A 17,754-nucleotide genomic window follows, 5' to 3' on the forward strand; every position below is an offset into this window, starting at 1 on the left:
GCGACGAATCCGACGTAACGAACATTCTTCTAATGGTGAAGAGGAGAGTTATGAACCTTTCTTTGGTGTTTTGGGTTATCAATTTGAGCCCAAACGAAAGCCAATGCAGCCTAATGAAAGGACCATTGAGGGGAGCAATCACACTGATGAAACCCCGACAACAGTTCGTGTGGGGAAACACCAAATGGTATGTTTTGCATTTCTTTTTGTGAAGCTGATACACCGTGACCGCAAAGTAATGTATAGAATAATTATCATTTAATATGTTATATTCAGTTGGACTCTCAATCTTATCCAATGGTGCTAAAAAACTATTTACATCACAAACATACATGTGCAACACGGAAATGGCGTAAATTAACGCTAACGACACGGCGAAGTCATTAAGTGAGAGGGCTACGTGCAGTTGTTATGTGACCCAAACATGGCAAACGTAAGTTAATATTCCTTTCTTTAAAGAAAGTTTGTAGTGTGTACTTAGGAATCGCTGCATTTGCGGTCCTTTTTAACGTTACGCGCATGCCAACTTTGTCAGAACACCGGCAATGTGCGGCAGAAAAATACAGCAAATATAAAATAGCATTTGTTTTTAGCCCCGTCGTGTTAAGTGCAGGGAAAAAATACAACTCACCTGCTGAATCAGTGGGAGGGCTGAGTTTTGTTTCGTTGAGACGAGATGGGAGAGTGAGAGAAGCTAGCATCAAGCTAGCGATGTTGGAAATTGTAGCACAGTTTTCAGCGCGCTCCGAGCGATGTTGGGATATTCCGAAATGACTTTAATCCAGAACTTCGGTAGAGTTGTTGTCTCAAATGTACGCTTAAGTCGCTGTGATTTGCGATCTCTACAAGCTGATATTCCTGTTCCACAGACATGCTCGAATCACTCGATTTATTCACATACGGGTCACGAATTCACTCCTTCGCAGTTCGTGGGTCTTTAGTGATAGGGAAGTAGCATAAATTTTGTTTTCTTTGAGGTTGTAGGCACATCTTCTGGCTCGTCAGGTTCCCGTTTCCCTGTAAAATTGCAAAATTAGCCCTCTTAGCACTGACGAACTTTACTCATTGTCTGCGTAGTCCAGCTCTTTTTCTCACGTTCGGGAACTCATTAGGACTACATTGCGACAAATGGCTATTTGTAAACCACATAGCATGACAGGTTTAAACCATTTTAGCTATTTTTTGATAGAAAAGGAACGCAACTCTCTCGTCGATAAACAACGATGGCACCTGCCTCGACCTTTTGTTTCCTTGTTATGACGTCTCCGCCCCATTCGGCTGTTTCCGAACACTTTCGGAAATGTTCGTCATTTTCGATCTATTTTCGATAATTGCTCATTAATGTGATTGATTTTTTTTGTTAACTTTATCAATATTTGTTATCTTGGCACATAACGGTTCTATTGATGTCTCACACCCCCTTTGCGTTTTCATACCCTTTAAATACGACAAAAAGTTAGCTATTTTTTATGTATTTACTAAATCTTTAGCCACAGGTGCTTTTTAACTGAACTAAATTGGTAGCGGTAAAGTACACTATTTAGTAATTTGAACCATCACACTAGTTGTTTCACACAGTATTTAAAAAAACATTTTATATCAAGTACATTCCACTGAAAAACAACCCGATACAGTAAAGAAAAAGCACCACATCTCTTTCCAGGAAACATAACTTTATTCAGATTTAAGTTCTATTTTACTTTGGTCACCATATGTATCGAAGAATATCAGAAGAACTTGTCAGTCAAAATCAAAGTGGCTGACTTGAAACGTCTGTCAAATGAGAGAGAGAAAAAAAGACAGGCTCAGGGAATGATTTGAAATTTAGAAACAAAAAAAAAAAACGAAAATAGAACTGTACTAGAGATTTTAGTCATGTATGAGCTATAAAAAGGAGGCATTTGGGTCAGCCTGATAGCAAAGGTTTTTCTCTTATTCAAACAGCGCAGGCGTTGGATTTACATGACAAAGTGTACGTGCTGCACAAAAAATGGGGGGAAAAAAGGGTAATTCAATATTTACTAATTTTTTTTATTTTATTTTTTATAGTTAGCTGCTTCTCACATACAGGCCTATTATCCATCAATTATTACATTATTACTTATTACAAACACAGACATTACACACTTGGTTTCGTGGTTTTAATTTTCAATGTGCAAACGATATCGGTACATATTGAATAGGGTTGTGCATCCTTTGGAATTGAACGGTTCCGATTCTGATTCCACTTTTCGATTCCGGTTCCGAACGATTCTGATTCTTTTAAGAGGCGGCATCAAAAAAAAAAAAAAAAAAAAATTAAATTATATGAACTTCTCATAGGGCTATTTTTGTATATAAATATCAGTCTGTGAACTTAAATGTGATGAGGATTCTTTCCACAAGAGTGCACTTTCACAAAGGTGTTCATTTTTCAAAAACATTTACACATATTCTTTTGCCATACATGCACCTTAGTTGGGAGCTACGACCAAGCATTAGTATACAGTGAGGCAAATAAGTCTTTAGTCAACCACCAATTGTGCAAGTTCTCCTACCTAAAGATTAGAGAGGCCTGTAATTGTCAAGATAGGTAAACTTCAACCATGAGAGACAGAATGTGGAAAACCCCCCAGAAAATCACATTGTTTGATTTTTAAAGAATTTATTTCCAAATTAGAGTGGAAAATAAGTATTTGGTCACCTACAAACAAGCAAGATTTCTGGCTGTCAAAGAGGTCGAACTTGTTCTAACAAGGTCTAACGAGGCTCCACTCGTTACCTGTATTAATGGCACATGTTTAAAGTCATTATCGGTATAAAAGACACCTGTCCACAACTTCAGTCAGACACACTCCAAACTCCACTATGGCCAAGACCAAAGAGCTGTCGAAGGACACCAGAGACATAATTGTAGACCTGCACCAGGCTGGGAAGACAATCTGCAATAGGTAAAACGCTTGGTGTAAAGAAATCAACTGTGGGAGCAATTATTAGAAAATGGAAGACATACAAGACCACTTATCATCTCCCTCGATCTGGGGATCCATGCAAGATCTCGCCCCGTGGCGTCAAAATGATAACAAGAACGGTGAGCAAAAATCCCAGAACCACACGGGGGACCTAGTGAATGACCTACAGTGAGCTGGGACCACAGTAACAAAGGCTACTGTCAGTAACACAATGTGCCGCCAGGAACTCAAATCCTGCACTGCCAGATGTGTCCCCCTGCTGAAGAAAGTACACGTCCAGGCCCGTCTGCGGTTCGCGAGAGAGCATTTGGATGATCCAGAAGAGGACTGGCAGAAAGTGTTATGGTCAGATAAAAACAAAATAGAACTTTTTGGTTGAAACACAGGTTCTCGTGTTTGGAGGAGAAAGAATACTGAATTGCATCCGAAGAACACCATACCCACTGTGAAGCATGGGGGTGAAAAGATCATGTGAAGCATGGGGGTGGAAACATCATGCTTTGGGGGTGTTTTTCTGCAAAGGGACCAGGATGACTAATCTGTGTAAAGGAAATAATGAATGGGGCCATGTATCGAGAGATTTTGAGTGAAAATCTCTCCCAAAGCAGAGAAGATATAGCATTTGCTGCAACCACACACTGTCATGGTGCACCACTTCCACACAGTCATGGCCACTTCCCATCATGCATTTGGGAAAACTCTATTCAAACACTTCGTTTAGCCCAACGAATACACTAGATGGCAATATTTAGTCACAATATACAAACTCACATGTATCCTTTAAGAATTACAAGTTTTTTTATCAGTGGATCCCTTTCACAGAAAGAATGTTAATAATGTTAATGCCATCTTGTGGATTTATTGTTATGATAAACAAATACGGTACTTATGTACAGTATGTTGAATGTATAAATCTGTCTTCATCTTTCCATTCCAACAATGATTTACAGAAAAATATGCTTTTTTTTTTTTAGATGGTTTGAATTGCGATTAATTATGATTAATTTTTAAGCTGTAATTAACTCTATTAAAAATTTTAATCGTTTGACACCCCTAATATTTTTTAATTAAATCGTTTTCTAATTGTATTTAATGTTACAGACAAAATGTCTCACACTCATCCAGAGTCTTTAGTTTTGGTTTAAAGATTGGTTCATAATAACAACAAACATCCTCCCCTGCCATTTATTGTCGCACTCACAAAGTGTGGCACCGAAAAAAACTTGGAACATTGTCAGCGTTGTCATGTTGGACAATAAAAAAAGATACTTGGAGCAATTGAATTAAGTTTTATTTATTTATTTTTCTTAATGCATTGGCAAAATGTATATGATCGGGAAAAATTATCGGGAATGTTTGGAATTGAATCGGGAGCAAATAAAAGCAATCGGATTTGGAAATATCGGGATCGGCAGATACTCAAACTAAAACGATCGGATCGGGAGCAAAAAAACATGATCAGAACAACCCTAATATAATATAAAACATGTTTTTTCTCACTTATTTCCCCCCAAAGTACGATTATGAAAAATGTATATATGGCGGAAAACACTCAGGTGACTCGAAGTTCCGCTTTGAGACCCCCAATTTAGCCAACTTTCAAAATTGTCCCATATGCATGTGTGATACATCATTGGAAAGCTTAAAATCTCAATTTTCCGAATGGATAAAAATTTTGAACAGGAGGGCATTTTAGGAAAAAAAAAAGTTTTTAAACAGCAAAACCCCAACTGGAGGCGAGAGCACGCGAGAGCAGAATTACAGACGCCATGACTTTAACGAAATATTATCGAGTGCTTACCTTGTTTCAATCCAAAAACTCCATGTAGCATATATCACTGAGTGTCAAGACACAGCTGTGAATGGCCACAGCTGGATTTTGGGGGGATTTTATGGGTGAAACATGGTAATTCAACGGGTCGCGATGCAGAAATCGCAGACATCAAGGAGTGGTTGAGAGTTTATTTTTCATATATTTACCTTTTTAAACTTTTTTTCCAATTTTTTTTGTTTGGGTCGATTATTTATCATCTAAAATATCGGAGAAAATGTGACAGTAACAAAAAAAATACAATTAAGCGATAGTTATGAGGTAGATATCCGTGACTTTTTTACGGACGCCATTTTTTTCATTGTGACATAATTTGTTTAAAAGTTTAAAATATGCGAGTGAATAATTTTTTTAAGCGTTTTTTTTTTTTTAAACGAAATATGAGACATCAATTAATGATTATAAGCTAAAAACAACAGACATTTTCAATGATAAATATAATTAATTACCTTTTTTTTACAGCTGGGTTGAAATAAAAGCAGTTGCGCGACGTCTGTAAACGGGGGTTTTCAGGGCAAAACGGACAAATTAAAAATAGTTCGGAGGCTTCATGTGCCATCAATCTGCTATGGCAGCTTATAGACCCTACCCACGTGATGTCACAACTCCGTCCTCCTGACTGGTGCCGCCCAATTGTCCGTCAACACATCGTGTTTACCTGTTACGGCTACGTACATTCCTCCTATTTACGGCGTGTTTTTCTGCTCGTTAACATTAATAATCAAAATGGTGAAGGCGTGTGTGGCGGTCGGTTGCAATAACAGAGAAGATAGACGGAGAGACTTGAAGTTCTACCGGATTCCGAGAGACCCGGAGAGGAGAGAGCGAGATGGGCTGCTGCAATTCGACGAGAAAACTGGGCTCCAAACGATTACCACAGATTATGTCGTAGTCATTTTATATCTGGTAAGATGCATTTAATATATATTTAGAGGGTTTTGGGCTGACAACCACAATTAAGATCATTGCTAGGCTAATCGCCGACAACATACACGTATGTATGTAGTGAGAGTGCTATCGCTAAACCATATAAACATTAAAAGCCCTAGCTCCATTGACAAATGACATGAAATACATTAGACTTGACAGTGGATATTAGCAAGAACAAAAGATTTTGAATTGAAAATTTCGTAACTCACCTTTCCAAGCACAAGATAGATTCCTGCCGAATTTTCGTGGACGAGGACCTGTTTCACCCAACCAGCAACGAAGTATTTATAAGCCTCCAAGCTCTTAAAGTTTTTCAAACTTTTGTGAGAATAGGCCGATTTTGTGTGGACAAGATAGTTGTAAATATCAGGGTAGCTAGCAGATGTCAGGCAAATACGGCGAAGACAGCGGGTCGAAAAACATCGATTTAGGCATCAAATATGGATCTGGCGAATGGATAAACTAAAGCTTTTCCACATAACGCCTTTTATGCAACGCACCCAGTGAGTTTACGGCATCCGAAAGCACCGGGTCTTCCACGAAATGCATTATAAATTGCTCGATCAAATGAGACCATTGATAATACAGACACAAAATGACGGACAAGGGGGCGGAACAATACAGCGATCACGTGATTTTGTGACGTCGGTGGGTAGGGTCTATTGACATGTTGTTCTATCAGACACAACAGTTGTTTTGGCTTCAAATGCAGCAGTTTCTTTTAAAGAGGAGTGCAAGAGCAGAAACTGCTTTTTCAGTCTTGTCTGTGTTTTCCGCCATATATATTTTCATAAATGCTTTTTAAGCACTTGAAATGTAATAATTATGATCCGTTTTAAACATAACTGTCCGACTGAATCATTTTTAAACAAGAATAAAGTACTGTAGTAGACAAATGCTTGGCTTTATGAAATGCTTGTTTTTACCTAACATGGCTGTGACTCTTGGAGTGACATGTAGAAATTGCAAACTCCTCATAATCACTTCTGGCGTTTATTTAAATGTCTTGAAGTCTCCACATTCTCCCCCCACAGACACACACATTCATTCCAGCCCGCGCTTCCTTGCAGAAACTGTTTAACAAGTTAAACGATGATTGACAGATTGCTGCCTGGCTTCTTTAATAAGCAAGTGCCGCAGTGACTGTGAGCTGGGAAAGGGGGTGAGAGAGGCTGTGCGAGTGAATGAGCAGAACAAAGGTTTGTGGATAGGAAAAAAAAACTATCGCACGTCCTTGCGATGGGACTTTCGCGCATGCGCACATCGCGATGGTGATGTTTAACCCGAAGACACCGAATGTGTCGGCAGCGACGCGTTTACGCATATCGTCTTTGAAGCTTCGTCATGCTGTAATTACGTCACCCACGTGCCGCTGGTTGGTCTCATTTGAAAGTGCGGAAGTTGATGTCTACACCAGTTTTTATTTGAAGTCAATCGACCAAGAAAAACGGGAGATAGTGTCATTTGAGTTTTATAGTTTTATTGCACTCATAAACATGCATTCAAACGCTGCATGGACCATGTATCTATCTTCATATTTTCATCATTTTTTGTCCTTTTTCAAAACCGAAAGTAGCGCAAAAGACTACATGTCAAGATGTCAAGAAGGACGAACAGAATGCGATCATTTTGAATAAATTTCCGAACGAGGCGCCAACTAATGAAAGGGAGGCATGCGACGCAAGCAACGGCCGGTTGGTTTGAGCGAGCGACTTTGAAACGTGCAGAATGAATCTAAAAGTACATTTAGCGCAAGCCAATGCATTATTTCATTAACTCAAGGAAGAAGATGAGCCCTATTTGTTGTCTTTTTCTTTGCATGAGTCGGCGTCTCGGCGAATAGAAGTGACGGCAGCGCGCAAACGGCGAAAGAGTAGGGTGTGTGACGTTGTGTGTGATGCTGCTCTGTGACCTGTTCAAGCTTTATTGAGTGCGCAAAAAACACAAAAAGAAAAAAAAAACAACCTTTATTGGGTCGCATGCCTGAAAATTGAACTGAACTACTTGTCAATATTTTTTAAAATACTTTTTTTCAATGTTATATATATTTTTTCTTTACTATAATCTTTTCAATATTTATGTACATGTGTGTTCGAGAAGCTTGATTGCATGTAGGTATATACTTTTGATAAGGTGATGGGTACAACACCTAACTTCACAAAGAGATATCCTCCAAATCCTTTTTGTGTTAGATGATATACAGTGCCTTGCAAAAGTATTCGGCCCCCTTGAATCTTGCAACCTTTCGCCACATTTCAGGCTTCAAACATAAAGATATGAAATTTAATTTTTTTGTCGAGAATCAACAACAAGTGGGACACAATCGTGAAGTGGAACAACATTTATTGGATAATTTAAACTTTTTTAGCAAATAAAAAACTGAAAAGTGGGGCGTGCAATATTATTCGGCCCCTTTACTTTCAGTGCAGCAAACTCACTCCAGAAGTTCAGTGAGGATCTCTGAATGATCCAATGTTGTCCTGAATGACCGATGATGATAAATAGAATCCACCTGTGTGTAATCAAGTCTCCGTATAAATGCACTTGCTCTGTGATAGTCTCAGGGTTCTGTTTAAAGTGCAGAGAGCATTATGAAAACCAAGGAACACACCAGGCAGGTCCGAGATACTGTTGTGGAGAAGTTTAAAGCCGGATTTGGATACAAAAAGATTTCCCAAGCTTTAAACATCTCAAGGAGCACTGCAAGCCATCATATTGAAATGGAAGGAGCATCAGACCACTGCAAATCTACCAAGACCCGGCCGTCCTTCCAAACTTTCTTCTCAAACAAGGAGAAAACTGATCAGAGATGCAGCCAAGAGGCCCATGATCACTTTGGATGAACTGCAGAGATCTACAGCTGTGGTGGGAGAGTCTGTCCATAGGACAACAATCAGTCGTACACTGCAGAAATCTGGCCTTTATGGAAGAGTGGCAAGAAGAAAGCCATTTCTCAAAGATATCCATAAAAAGTCTCGTTTAAAGTTTGCCACAAGCCACCTGGGAGACACACCAAACATGTGGAAGAAGGTGCTCTGGTCAGATGAAACCAAAATTGAACTTTTTGGCCACAAATCAAAACGATATGTTTGGCGTAAAAGCAACACAGCTCATCACCCTGAACACACCATCCCCACTGTCAAACATGGTGGTGGCAGCATCATGGTTTGGGCCTGCTTTTCTTCAGCAGGGACAGGGAAGATGGTTAAAATTGACGGGAAGATGGATGCAGCCAAATACAGGAACATTCTGGAAGAAAACCTGTTGGTATCTGCACAAGACCTGAGACTGGGACGGAGATTTATCTTCCAACAGGACAATGATCCAAAACATGAAGCCAAATCTACAATGGAATGGTTCAAAAATAAACGTATCCAGGTGTTAGAATGGCCAAGTCAAAGTCCAGACCTGAATCCAATCGAGAATCTGTGGAAAGTGCCGAAGACTGCTGTTCACAAACACTCTCCATCCAACCACACTGAGCTCGAGCTGTTTTGCAAGGAAGAATGGGCAAGAATGTCAGTCTCTCGATGTGCAAAACTGATAGAAACATACCCCAAGCGACTTGCAGCTGTAATTGGAGCAAAAGGTGGCGCTACAAAGTATTAACGCAAGGGGGCCGAATAATAGTGCACGCCCCACTTTTCAGTTTTTTATTTGTTAAAAAAGTTTAAATTATCCAATAAATTTTGTTCCACTTCACGACTGTGTCCCACTTGTTGTTGATTCTTGACAAAAAATTTAAATTTTATATCTTTATGTTTGAAGCCTGAAATGTGGCGAAAGGTTGCAAGGTTCAAGGGGGCCTTTTACTTTTGCAAGGCACTGTATATAATTTTCTTTTCTCACTATTTTGCACTGTATATAACCTGTTTTGACCACAGTATGTGTAAAGGCCAAAAACGCCTATGACCATACCTGCTGTTTGTGTTGAATTGTCAAACATAAAACTATTCAATCTTATTTTTTTTCTATTGAATAAATATGATCAAGCTTCAAAACGGTTGGTCGAGCATGTTTGGTTGTCTGTGGGACGTCAACATTACAATTTTTTTTTTAAAGATTTTGGGATTTTTTTCTCTTTTTGGGTCCAAAATGTGGATTAAAAGTGGTCAGTGAAGAAAACAACAGTTTGGACATGAAGTTCAAGGTGTCCTGAAAAAAGGGACCCAACTTGGCCATTGTAAACAATTTTTTCTTTGTAATATAAAGGCAACATCAAACGCATGCAAATTCGGCCAAAATAGGCTTAGGTGTTAAAGGGTTAAACGGTATATCGTTCAGGCTTACTTGAAAGTTCCTCTCTGAGACCCCCAATTTGGCCTAATTACAAAATTGTCCAATTTGCATGTGTGATACATCATTGGAAAGCTTAAAATCTCAATTTTCTGGGGGAAGAAAATTTTTGAACAGGAGGGCATTTAAAAAAAAAAAAAATTTAAACAGCAAAACCTTAACTGGAGGTGAAAGCACGCGAGAGCATAATTATAGACGCCATGATTTTAGCGAGATTATCGTGTACTTACCTTGTTACAATCCAAAAACTTCATGTAGCATGTGTCATCGGGTGTCAAGACACAGATTCCAATGGCCACAGCCGGATTTTGGGGGGGATTTTAGGGGTGAAACATGGTACTATTACTAGGGTCGCGATGCAGAAATCGCAGACATCGAGGAGTGGTCGAGATGTTCTTTTTCATATATTTACCCTTTTAGGCTTTTTTTCCCCCCAATTTTTCTTTGTTTGGATCGATTATTAACATATTGGGGAAAATGCGACAGTAACAAAAAAATAAAATTAAGCCATAGTTATGAGGTAGATATCCGTGACTTATTTACAAACAGCATTTTTTTCCCATTGTGACGTAATTTGTTTAAAAAAATAATTCACTCGCATATTTTAAACTTTAAAAGTCGTTTTTTTTTTTTTTAAACAAAATTTTAGACATCAATTAATGATTCTAAGCTAAAAATGACAGACATTTTAAATAAGAAATATAATTACTTACCATTTTATAGCTGGGTTGAAAAAAAAAAAGCGGTTGCGCGACGTCTGTAAACGGGGGTTTCCAGGGAAAATAAAACAAGCAAATTAAAAATAGTTTTAATGCGCTGAATGATTGACTGTAGTTTAAGAGTAGATTGCAATTCATTCCATTTAAGAGTAGCATAATAGCTAAAGCCAGTTCTGCCAACATTAGTGCGTGTGACTGGAATGTTTAGGGTTAAGTAGTTAGTTGATCGTGTTTTGTATTTACTGGATTTGAATGACAGGAGAGATGTGAGGTAGTAAGGACGTTTACATAGAAAAGCCTCATAGATGAATAACATGATGTGAATATTTCTTCTTGACTGTAGTGAAGACCAACCAACGTTTTGATAAAAGGTACAATGATGAGTGCAGAAATTGTCATTGGTGATGAAATCTAGTGCACTGTGATAGACCGGCTTTAACTGACGAAGAGTTGATGGAGCTGCACGACAGTACAGGATGTCCCCATAATCAAGAACAGAACACAATGGTTTTTCGGTTCGAGGTTGACAGACAGCCTTTGATTCTATACAGGAAGCTAAGTTTGAATTTAAATTTACGAATTAGATGATGAATATGAGTTTTGAATGATAAATTACTGTCAATCCAAATTCCTAAGTATTTGTATGAATCAGTGAGAGAAATTTGGGTACCATTTAGGTATTTGATTCCGGGTAGGTCATTGTCGGTAATGGTGGAAGTAGAGAAAACCATGTATTTGTTTTTTTCAGCATTTAAAACTAAATTGTGCCCCTCACCTCTGGAACAAGTTACCCGAACATCTGAAGTATGCTCAAACTGTTAGCTCCTTTAAATCAGGGCTAAAAACGCTTTTGTTTGGCACTGCATATCCATAACTGTCTATATATTTCAACCTACCTGCCTTCTATTCCTCTTGTGCTTATCTCCATTGCTGATTTCAATGATTATTAGTAGTAATAGTTTTTGCTTTATTTTAATTTTATTTTAATTTATTTATTTTTATTCTGTGATTAAATGCGATCTTTTGTCTTGGTTTTTACGTTGTGTTGATTTAAATGTGATTTTTATGGTCTTCATGTGATGTAAAGCACTTTGAATTGCCTTGTGTTGAATTGTGCTATATAAATAAATTTGCCTTGCCTTGCCTTGCCTTATGAAGAGATATTTGTAAACAATCAAAAGCAGTCTGTAAATGAGTCAGAGCTAGAGCTGTGGAAGAAACAGGAGGAAAATCAGCAATCATCAGCAAAAAAGTGGACATTACAACATTGATTAGGAAGAATAATATTATTAAAGTGTATGTCAACACCTGGGGAAATGCTAATATTCCATCATTTATCCATAAACGAATGCCTTTTGGATTCATATCATGTCACTTCGTGTAATTACACACATTGCAACACCAAGAAAATCAGAGAAATTTGGGTCAATTTCAAGCTAAAAAGACCCGCCCCCGAGATCCCGGAAATCTGGCAGATTGTGTGCGTGACATCAAAACAAGGAAACAACCGACTCAGTGCTTTAGAACTGAATGGCGGCGATGATGGCGGACAATTACGTTTTTAGTTGCAGCGAAGAATCCGACGTAACGATCATTCTTCTAATGGTGAAGAGGAGAGTTATGAACCTTTCTTTGGTGTTTTGGGTTATCAATTTGAGCCCAAACGAAAGCCAATGCAGCCTAATGAAAGGATCATTGAGGGGAGCAATCACACTGATGAAACCCCGACAACACTTCGTGTGGGAAACACCAAATGGCATGTTTTGCATTTCTTTTTGTGAAGCTTATACACCGTGACCGCAAATAAAGTCATGTATAGAATAATTATCATTTAATATCCTATCAACGGTTTCGCTCTGCCAACCAACACAAATATGAATGGGATTAGAGCAGGGGTCCCCGGTGTGATTTGGGTCTTTTTTTCACGGACCGGTGTCCCTCTTTTATATTCAGTTGGGCTCTCAATGTTATCCAATGGTGCTAAAAAACTATTTACCATCACAAACATACATGTGCAACACGGAAATGGCGTAAATTAACGCTTAACGACACGGCGAAGTCGTTAAGTGAGAGGGCTACGTGCAGTTGTTGTGTGCGCCAAACATGGCAAACGTAAGTTAATATTCCTTTCTTTAAAGAAAGTTTGTAGTGTGTACTTAGGAATCGCTGCATTCGCGGTCCTTTTTAACGTTACGTGCATGCCAACTTTGTCAGAACACCGGCAATGTGCGGCAGAAAAATATAGCAAATATAAAATAGCATTTGTTTTTAGCTCCGTCGTGTTAAGTGCAGGGAAAAAAATACAACTGACCCGCTGAATCAGTGGGAGGGCTGAGTTGGTTTCGTTGAGACGAGATGGGAGAGTGAGAGAAGCTAGCATCAAGCTAGCGATGTTGGAAATCGTAGCACAGTTTTCAGCGCGCTCCAAGCGATGTCGGGATATTCCGAAATGACTTTAATCCAGAACTTCGATAGAGTTGTTGTCTCAAATGTACGTTTAAGTCACGGTGATTTGCGATCTCTACAAGCTGATATTCCTGTTCCACAGACATGCTCGAATCACTCGATTTATTCACATACGGGTCACGAATTCACTCCTTCGCAGTTCGTGATTGGGAAGTAGCATAAATTTTGTTTTCTTTGAGATTGTAGGCACATCTTCTGGCTCGTCAGGTTCCCGTTTTTCCCTGTAAAATTGCAAAATTAACCCTCTTAGCACTGACGAACTTTACTCATTGTCTGCGTAGTCCAGCTCTTTTTCTCGTGTTCGGGAACTCATGGGTACTACATTGCGACAAATGGCTATTTGTAAACCACATAGCATGACAGGTTTGAACCATTTTAGCGATTTTTTGATAGAACAGGAACGCAACTCTCTCGTCGATAAACAACGATGGCACCTGCCTCGACCTTTTGTTTCCTTGTTATGACGTCTCCGCCCCATTCGGCTGTTTCCGGAACACTTTCGGAAATGTTCGTCATTTTTTATCTATTTTCGATAATTGCTCATTAATGTGATTGATTTTTTTGTTAACTTTATCAATATTTGTTATCTTGGCACATAACGGGTCTATTGATGTCTCACACCCCCTTTGCGTTTTCATACCCTTTAATGTATAACGTAAAAAGGAGTGGTCCAAGGACAGACCCCTGCAGCACCCCATTTTTAATAGTAAGTGGACTTGATTGAACACCGTCAGCAGCAACAGTTTGTATTCTGTCTGTAAGGTAGGACTTAAACCACTTGAGAGCATTAATATCTAAACCAATGGCCTGCAGTTTATGAAGAAGAATTTCATGATCAACGGTATCAAATGCTTTTGAAAGATCAATGAAAAGAGCAGCACAGAACTGGTTGTTATTAAGAAAGGAGACAATGTTATTTAAGACAGAAACTGTAGCTGTAATTGTACTGTGACCTGGGCGAAAAATAGACTGTTGCGGTTGAAGTATGTTAGATGAGTCAATAAAAGAACGTAGTTGAGAATTGATCAAAAATTCAAGAATTTTATATAAAAACGGAAGCTTGGATATTGAACGGTAATTATTGAGGTCAGAGATGTCACCATTTTTATGTAGCGGGAGAACAGTAGCAGTTTTCCAAGAGGTTGGTATGATGACAGAATTAAGGGTTTGGTTAAAAATATGAGCTAAATATGGACTGATAAAATAAGCACTTACAGTGCCTTGCAAAAGTATTCGGCCCCCTTGAACCTTGCAACCTTTCGCCACATTTCTGGCTTCAAACATAAAGATATAAAATTTTAATTTTTTGTCAAGAATCAACAACAAGTGGGACACAATCGTGAAGTGGAACAAAATTTATTGGATAATTTAAACTTTTTTAACAAATAAAAAACTGAAAAGTGGGGCGTGCAATATTATTCGGCCCCCTTGCGTTAATACTTTGTAGCGCCACCTTTTGCTCCAATTACAGCTGCAAGTCGCTTGGGGTATGTTTTGCACATCGAGAGACTGACATTCTTGCCCATTCTTCCTTGCAAAACAGCTCGAGCTCAGTGAGGTTGGATGGAGAGTGTTTGTGAACAGCAGTCTTCAGCTCTTTCCACAGATTCTCGATTGGATTCAGGTCTGGACTTTGACTTGGCCATTCTAACACCTGGATACGTTTATTTTTCAACCATTCCATTGTAGATTTGGCTTTATGTTTTGGATCAATGTCCTGTTGGAAGATAAATCTCTGTCCCAGTCTCAGGTCTTGTGCAGATACCAACAGGTTTTCTTCCAGAATGTTCCTGTATTTGGCTGCACCCATCTTCCCGTCAATTTTAACCATCTTCCCTGTCCCTGCTGAAGAAAAGCAGGCCCAAACCATGATGCTGCCACCACCATGTTTGACAGTGGGGATGGTGTGTTCAGGGTAATGAGCTGTGTTGCTTTTACGCCAAACATATCGTTTTGCATTGTGGCCAAAAAGTTCAATTTTGGTTTCATCTGACCAGAGCACCTTCTTCCACATGTTTGGTGTGTCTCCCAGGTGGCTTGTGGCAAACTTTAAACAAAACTTTTTATGGATATCTTTGAGAAATGGCTTTCTTCTTACCACTCTTCCATAAAGGCCAGATTTGTGCAGTGTACGACTGATTGTTGTCCTATGGACAGACTCTCCCACCTCAGCTGTAGATCTCTGCAGTTCATCCAGAGTGATCATGGGCCTCTTGGCTGCATCTCTGATCAGTTTTCTCCTTGTTTGAGAAGAAAGTTTGGAAGGACGGCCGGGTCTTGGTAGATTTGCAGTGGTCTGATGCTCCTTCCATTTCAATATGATGGCTTGCACAGTGCTCCTTGAGATGTTTAAAGCTTGGGAAATCTTTTTGTATCCAAATCCGGCTTTAAACTTCTCCACAACAGTATCTCGGACCTGCCTGGTGTGTTCCTTGGTTTTCATAATGCTCTCTGCACTTTAAACAGAACCCTGACACTATCACAGAGCAGGTGCATTTATACGGAGACTTGATTACACACGGGTGGATTCTATTTATCATCATCGGTCATTTAGGACAACATTGGATCATTCAGAGATCCTCACTGAACTTCTGGAGTGAGTTTGCTGCACTGAAAGTAAAGGGGCCGAATAATATTGCACGCCCCACTTTTCAGTTTTTTATTTGTTAAAAAAGTTTAAATTATCCAATAAATTTTCTTCCACTTCACGATTGTGTCCCACTTGTTGTTGATTCTTGACAAAAAAAATTAAATTTCATATCTTTATGTTTGAAGCCTGAAATGTGGCGAAAGGTTGCAAGATTCAAGGGGGCCGAATACTTTTGCAAGGCACTGTAATTGAAGAAGATATGGATCTAGATGTTCTGCACCAGCATTTTTGGAAGCCTTCCCTTTACTCAAAATTTGAATGATATCAATTCAAGTGAATGAGGATATCTGGTGAGGTTTGGTGAATTAAGACTTTAATAATCTATTTTTGGGAGCAGAGAAAGCTTAGTTTTCCACCATATATTTCCAGAAGGGCTCTTATTTTTTTTAGAATTACAACTCTGATTTTTTTTCCCTTGCTTGAACAAATGGATGCAAAGCTTAACACAGTGACGGTTGGAGAATAACCATCCCTCAGTATGGCGGAGGAGTTACCTGATCCCTTACTTCCCTGAATACCTCTCTGTGGGTGTACGCGTCTTCGCGCTCTGTGTAATGGGTACCCACGTCATTAGCCGTTTTAGCCTCGGCAGACATTTCGATTGCCTTGCCGTAATCACACCTGAAAAGGAAGTTATGCTTAGTTATTTCATGTCAAAATAACGTGGGTCATAAGACAACTTGTATTTTATGTGCGCTAGGATCAGACAGTCAACCCGTTCGGGCAGTTTATGGATGAACATGGCTGTTATGGCTGTTATATTTGTATTCTGTTAACATTTGAAAATGAATGTGCACTAGTGGCTATCCTCAACAATAGATCTGCTCTAAAAATTAACTTTTTACATTGACCACATTGTAACTTTGAAATATTACCAGTTCCAAAACTCGAAAGGAAACAGATCACCAACCTTTCTACTGTTTTAATTGCTTTAATGTTATTTCATATACTAGTCCTTCACAAAAAATTAGCATATTCTGATATAGGTCATTATTTTCTGTAATGTACTGATAAACATTAGTCTATCAGGATTTCATTTTCCAGCATGATCTGGCACCTGCCCACAGTGCCAAAACCACCAGTAACTGGTGCACTGACCATGGCATCACTGTCCTTGATTGGCCTGCTAATTCCCCTGACCTGAACCCCATCGAGAATTTGTGGGGTATAGTTAAGAAGAAGATGAAAGACACCAGACCTACAAATGCAAATGAGCTGAAGGCCGCTATCGAAGCATCCTGGGCATCAATAACACCTCAGCAATGCCACAGGCTGATTGCCTCCATGCCACGCCGGATTGATGCAGTAATCCGTGCAAAAGGATTCCCAACCAAGTACTGAGTGCATCAATGGACATTTTCAAATGTTTGATTTAGTTTTGCTGTTATAAAATTATTTTTTTACTTGGTCTGAGGAAGTATTCTAATTTTTTGATATAGGATTTTTGAGGTTTCTTAAGCTGTAAGCCAAATTCAGCAATATTAAAATAATAAAAGGCTTGAAATAGTTCAGTTGATGTGTAATGAATCCAGAATGTATGACATTTTTGTTTTTTTAATTGCATTACAGAAAGTAAAGAACTTTATCACAATATTCTAATTATCTGAGACAGTCCTGTATATAGGAAAGTCAGTTGTGTCCTCACCTTGGATGTTCGACATGTCCCAATGATTCGTAAGCAAAGGCACATTTGTTGTCGATTTCGATGGCTTCTTTGATGAGGTCCAGGCCCAACTCACACAAGCGTCTCCAGTCCATGCCTCGTTTCCACTGGAGCTGTAATAATCTGCAGTAAAACAGGGATCGAGAATTAATTTAAAAGTCCCATAACATCTTTTCAGCTGACACTTCACACATTCAAGTTACAAAGTAAAAGAGAAGGCAAAAAAAAAATCACCTTTCAGGTGATAT

At 38.9% G+C, this 17,754-nt stretch overlaps 1 protein-coding gene across 1 annotated transcript in view; it reads right to left on the bottom strand.

Annotated features, from left to right (window-relative positions):
• Positions 1-338: 338 nt before the first annotated feature.
• Positions 339-17,754, bottom strand: part of LOC130913239 (mitochondrial import receptor subunit TOM70-like) — an 84,505-nt gene continuing 67,089 nt past the window's right edge. Inside the window, exons 12-14 of the mRNA XM_057831695.1 lie at positions 17,489-17,629; positions 16,338-16,464; positions 339-1,773 (exon numbers count right to left, since the gene is read on the bottom strand). Of these exons, the coding sequence (XP_057687678.1) occupies positions 1,741-1,773; positions 16,338-16,464; positions 17,489-17,629 (301 nt within the window). The 3' untranslated portion in view covers positions 339-1,740. The remainder of the gene's footprint in view (positions 1,774-16,337; positions 16,465-17,488; positions 17,630-17,754) is intronic.

The sequence above is a fragment of the Corythoichthys intestinalis genome, chromosome 3 (genome assembly GCF_030265065.1).
Source record: "Corythoichthys intestinalis isolate RoL2023-P3 chromosome 3, ASM3026506v1, whole genome shotgun sequence".
Lineage (NCBI taxonomy): Eukaryota > Metazoa > Chordata > Actinopteri > Syngnathiformes > Syngnathidae > Corythoichthys > Corythoichthys intestinalis.